Genomic DNA, 5856 nt, shown 5'->3' on the forward strand with positions numbered 1-5856 from the left:
GCTTCAACAACCACTTCGATTGCTTCCTGAATGGCTCCCCCAGTCTGATTTCCGCCCACCCTCTCGAGGATGACGATATCTACGATCTTTCTGAAGGAAACGATGGGGAGTATAAGGAGGAGGAGGACAACAATGAGGACTTCGAGTTCAATGCCTTCAACTCCTCTGTCAATGACCTTGACACCATCTCCACCGACGGTCGAATCTAGCTGCTCTTCGAGATCTTTTAGTCTTGATCGAAATAGATTCCTCCTTCCCCCATTGAATCTGATCCTTCATGTTCATCTGCTTTGCCTTGGCTTTTTCTGAAGACGTTCTTGATGGAAGTGCAGGCGGTGATGAAGACCGAAGAGCTTGCAGGCATGCTCATCGAGAAACTTTCTTTCCCCTCATCCCTATTACTTTTGTAATGGAGGGAAGGGTAAAGTAACAAGGAGGGTGGAACAAAAAGATCACATGTATAAGGACACAATCGAAGCACAAAACGCCATTCACTGTGTCTAACGTTGTTGAAAATTGCCGTTCTCAGCGAGATTTTCATTCGAATCGTGCTGAAAACGGCACATCAAACATACCCTTATCGAATAGTCGAAAACGGGACAACAAGGGATGCAAGATTTTTTTTTAGTGCCGCACGGAGTAGTAATCAATGTCCGCACTTGTGGAGGGGTGACAACCAATTTTCCTATAACAGTTGGGTTACATCGAGGATCTGCATTAAGCCCTTTCCTATTTGCTATAGTGATGGATGAACTTACAAGATCAATTCAAGAAAATGTGTTGTGGTGTATGTTGTTTGCTGATGATATTGTTTTGATTGATGAGTCTAGAGCTGGGGTTAATGCTAAGTTAGAAGTATGGAGACATACATTGGAAGCAAGAGGTTTTAAGTTGAGTAAGAGTAAGACAAAATATATGGAATGTCGATTTAGTAAGCAACGAAGTAGTGATGAGAGTCTAGTGAAGCTTGATGAGCAAGAAATACCGGTGGATGACTGTTTTAAATATTTGGGATCTATCATTCAAAAGTATGGAGAAATTGATGGAGATGTAAATCATAGGATAAAGGTTGGGTGGATGAAATGGAAAAGTGCAACTGGAGTGTTGTGTAATCGTAGAATGCCATTGCAGCTGAAGGGACGACAATTAGACCCACGTTACTATATGGTATAGAATGTTGGGCTGCCAAGAGACATCATATTCAAAAAATGAGTGTAACTGAGATGCGTATGCTTAGATGGATGTGTGAAAATATAATAACAAATAAGATTCAAAACGAGAAAATATGTAAGAAGGTAGGCGTTGCATCCAGTGAAAATAAGATAAGAGAGAATCGTTTATGGTGGTTTGGACATATTCGACGATGGCCTAATGATGCTCCAGTTTGAAGGATGGAGAAATGAAAAAATATATTAGTTAAAAGAGGTCGGGGGAGATGATAGGAAAGGATATGAATGCTTTGAACCTCACCGACCCTAATTGTTTTGGAATAAAGACATAGTTGTTGTTGTTGTAGTGCCACACGAAGAGGGCGGGACATCACGGTGCGGTGTCCTGTTCGTGCACATAGGGTGGTCAAACGAACAATCAAGTTGACTGTCAGATGTCCAGAATAGGAAGCAATTGGAGTTGAGCCGAAAAAGGTCCGATAAAAAGCACAGAAACGGAACAAAGAGAAAGAAAGCGCCTGTACCGTTGATCTTCATAGATCGACAGTCAACTCAGTATAAAAAACCATCGGCACGGATCGACGTCGTTCACCGTCGATTACTCACAATCGAACGGCCAACTCTGGTTTGGCAGACCACAAAATAAAAATAAAAAATTAAAGAAGCGGCGCGATCCCCAAATTCAAAACGCCACTGGACTCGGAGTTGGAGTGGTCCCGCCGTCCATTATTTAAACAGTCGTTCTCTCTTTTTCTTTACCTGCAAACAGAGTGAAGAAGAAGAAAGAAAGAGTAAAAGAGAGAAGGGAGAGGGGAAGCAATGTCTGGGAGGGGCAAAGGAGGGAAGGGGTTGGGGAAGGGCGGAGCGAAGAGGCACAGGAAGGTGCTGAGGGACAACATCCAGGGGATCACGAAGCCGGCGATCCGTCGTCTGGCCCGGCGAGGAGGGGTGAAGCGCATAAGCGGGCTGATCTACGAGGAGACGAGAGGGGTCCTCAAGATCTTCCTTGAGAACGTCATCCGCGACGCCGTCACTTACACGGAGCATGCCCGGAGGAAGACGGTGACTGCCATGGACGTGGTGTATGCGCTCAAGAGGCAGGGCAGAACCCTCTATGGTTTCGGTGGTTAACTAGTCACGGAGGGACGGACGACCTTTGGGCTTTCTTTTCTCCCTTTTGTTTGTGGTGGTCTTTCTTTTTCTGTTTTTTTTCCTTTGGTTCTTTGTTGGCTTTTGTTGATGAGATGATGGGTATGTATGGATTATGAAGTATACTTTGTCAATGGAAATTTACGCTTTTTTTTTTTCTCATGGCTCGTTTGACGGTCTAATCGTGTGCCCAAATCCAGTGGAAATCTCTCTTCCTGAACGTTTAGCAGGTCAAATCCTACAGTTATGTTCTATGTAGTTTTAATAAAAGAAAAACATGTTTTTGATTCTCGTGACGGAGAACATTAAAAATCATTGATGCGCTAATGTTGAAACGATTTGATCCAAAGTATGGTTTCGCTAATTCTACTAAACCAACTATGTTAAGGGCGTTTGTGGGGTCAAATTAAGTAGATAAAGCCTATACACTTTACATTTTGAAATCTATATAAGCTAAATAGATCAGTGAAAGTTGAAAAAAAATCGTGGTTGATCGAAATAAGGTAGCTGTTAGTGCCGGAGGATTGGTCACAGGCAGGAATCATGGTTGATCGAAATTGATCGAAATTTGAACGTTAAATTGAAGGGGTCCTAATTTAGATATAACTATAATCGAGATACCATGAATCTGAACCCAAGTATTATTACATGGTAATTTTGCATTCATCACAAAACATGAGCTTCACATGATCTTATTCAGATAATGATATAAAAACACCCATTCTAACTCCAAATCCATCCAGAATATCAAAAGATGCCTTTTCCACTGGAAGTTCATTTTTATCCAAGTCCATTGAAGGACTACAATTTGTATTACTTCAAATTATTTCATAAGAGAACCCTGATTTAGAAAGGGTTCATAATACTCCCATCCCATGATCAGGAATTCATGAGCAGGTTCTTGCCTTCATTTTTGGGTTGATACCCAACAACATCAACCCACTTGGAAACGTGGGCCCATTTCATTGGTCCCCAAAACCATGAAACCGGCTTAGTCTCTGCGGCTGGCGCTCTCTGCCCATTCATCTCAGGGCAACGTAAATCAAGGGGAGCCACATACACAAGCGGAAGGCGAAGTGCCTGCCCCCATGCATTTTGGAAGGCAAAAAACAGAGATGCTAAGAGGGGGAAGGGGAAGTGGTGGTGATGGTGGTGCAGCCTTCCCCACAGCCTTCCCCATGAGGAAGCTGTGCCCAAACTTCGACAGGGAAGATGGGCTCGACACAGTTCTTGAGGTGCCTGTACCTGAGGAGATATTCTGCCAGATGGGCGGCTCCCCTAAATCAAATTCCTTGCAGAACGTTAGGACATGGATGAAATGCTCACATGCTACTGCAGATAGATCGTCGCACCTTGCGTCGTCCGGGGGCGGCAGCTCTGAGCTCCAACTTCTCAATGTTGTTGGCGCTCCATTGATCCCTCTGCCCGTTCAGAACGAGCTGCCTCCTAATGCATCTATCAAAGATCATCCCATTGTAAGATTTTCATCTGTTGTTCCGCTTTATGAATAAGATTGAACGTTCATGACGTTTCCTGTTCATGCTCATACACTTAGAAGCGGAAAGCACCACATTTTTTTCAAAATCCGTTTCTCTTCTTATATATTATAAAAAATATACATAATAGATTATGAAGTAGACTATATTTTAAAGTCATTCATTAACATTTTGTTGCAACTTATCGATTATTAAATAATAATTTCTTAACTTTTCATATATAAGAAATAGAAACACAAACTAGAAATGACATCTGTTATGCCAATGATACCATTTTCTTTCATTAAATAACATTCAAACCATAAGAAACTGAATGGAATTGAGATATGAATGAAATATAATGAAATAGAGCTTCTTTGGAGCTTCAGAGTTATATTGGTCATGCGTTGAGAACGAGAGTTATTCTATGAAATCTAATCTTCCGTCGTTCCTCAGTAGCTTGGCACTTTTGCTTTCCACTCACTTTCCCTTGTTTTCTACCATTTCTTTTTTTTTTTGTTTCTCACATACTTCGATAAATGCTACCAAAACAAATCTCACTTCATGTTCATACTACCATTTAACACTCATTTTCACACTTCCGCTTAACATCACTTCTGGTTTCCATTTCATACCCTAGAAGCTATGGTTATTTTATTTGCATTTGGCTCGTAATGTGCAGGAGTCTTCAACTGCAAAGTATATAGTCCAACAATATCTAGCTGCAACCGGTGGTTTGCAGGCAATGAGCTCCGTGTCAAGTATGTATGCGATTGGGAAGGTAAGGATGAGAGCTTCAGAATTCCATCCAGGTGATCAGTCAATTAAGCCGAGAAGTGCCGGTGAGTTGGGGGCGTTCGTGCTGTGGGCCAAGGGCCCCGACCTCTGGTCCTTGGAGCTGGTGCTGTTTGGTTACAAAATGAGCGCAGGAAGCGACGGGAAGGTCGCTTGGAGGCAGACCCCGTGGCACCAGTCTCATGCCTTGAGAGGACCTCCTAGACCTCTCCGCCGCTTGTTGCAGGTAAGAATAATAGTCTATCCTGCCCACAAGGGCTCCATTCATCCGTTAGGGGCGACTTATGAATGTCACCAAGTTGAATGGGAGGTGACAAGTTAGAAACTCAAAGGTGAAAGTTGGGTGTACTCTCCATAGGCAAGGGCACCTAAGGGTTTAATGGTTTGCCAATATAAGGTCGGTGATAGAAGGTTTTTCCTTGGATTATTAAAAAAAAACAAATCATAGTCTATCATTGGTTAAACGGTGAGAGAACATATATATCTATATCTATATATATATGTATATCAATGTGACAAATCTTGTCCATAACTCCTTTTGCAGGGTCTTGATCCAAGAACAACTGCCAGCTTGTTCTCCAACGCGATCTGCATAGGGGAAAAGGTAATCAACAATGAGAACTGCTTTATCCTAAAGTTAGAAGCAGGCGTCCAAACACTAAAAGCAAGAAGCAGCAGCAACTTTGAAATAATTCACCATACAATATGGGGTTGTTTCAGCCAAAGGACAGGCCTCCTCCTCCAATTTGAAGACACCCATTTGCTTAGAATGAAGGGCAAAGGAGATGACAGCGTGTTTTGGGAAACCAGCATGGAGTCCTTGATACAAGACTACAGATTTGTTGATGGGATCAACATAGCACACAGTGGTAAAACCATAGTCTCTTTGTTTAGGTACGGGCAGTTTTCCACAAGTCACAAGACGAAGATGGAAGAGACTTGGACCATTGAAGAGATGGACTTCAACATTTGGGGTTTGTCTACGGAATGCTTCTTGCCTCCTGCAGACCTCAAGAAAGAGGAAGGTGATTAGGTGATGGTGATGGGCAGACCCTTAATTAATCGCAAGGCTTCCCTCCTTGAGTAAAAAGACAGGCGAAAAAGAAAAGATTATAGAGAATGGAGTGTGAGGGTACTGGAATATCCTCAGTACAATAACCACTTGCCTTCCCTGCTCCTTTTTCACCTTACACTCTTTTGATGAATTGCAAACCAAATTACAAATGTGAAATCACCTTTTTCTCTCTCTCTTCTCTCTCTCGTTTGTT

At 42.4% G+C, this 5856-nt stretch overlaps 2 protein-coding genes across 2 annotated transcripts; both read left to right on the top strand.

Annotated features, from left to right (window-relative positions):
- The first annotated feature begins 1988 nt into the window (after window positions 1–1988).
- Window positions 1989–2477, top strand: LOC149845858 (histone H4). The gene has a single exon (XM_089997760.1). It carries the CDS (start codon window positions 1989–1991, stop codon window positions 2298–2300), a length of 312 nt encoding a protein of 103 aa, XP_089853886.1. The 3' UTR covers window positions 2301–2477.
- Window positions 2478–3496: 1019 nt separating this feature from the next.
- Window positions 3497–5621, top strand: LOC149845859 (uncharacterized). Its single transcript, XM_089989549.1, has 3 exons — window positions 3497–3793; window positions 4476–4814; window positions 5133–5621. Exons 1-3 carry the CDS (start codon window positions 3497–3499, stop codon window positions 5619–5621), a joined length of 1125 nt encoding a protein of 374 aa, XP_089845675.1.
- The last annotated feature ends 235 nt before the right edge of the window (window positions 5622–5856 follow it).

This window comes from Nuphar pumila, chromosome 2 (genome assembly GCF_984573655.1).
Source record: "Nuphar pumila chromosome 2, dmNupPumi1.hap1.1, whole genome shotgun sequence".
NCBI lineage: Eukaryota > Viridiplantae > Streptophyta > Magnoliopsida > Nymphaeales > Nymphaeaceae > Nuphar > Nuphar pumila.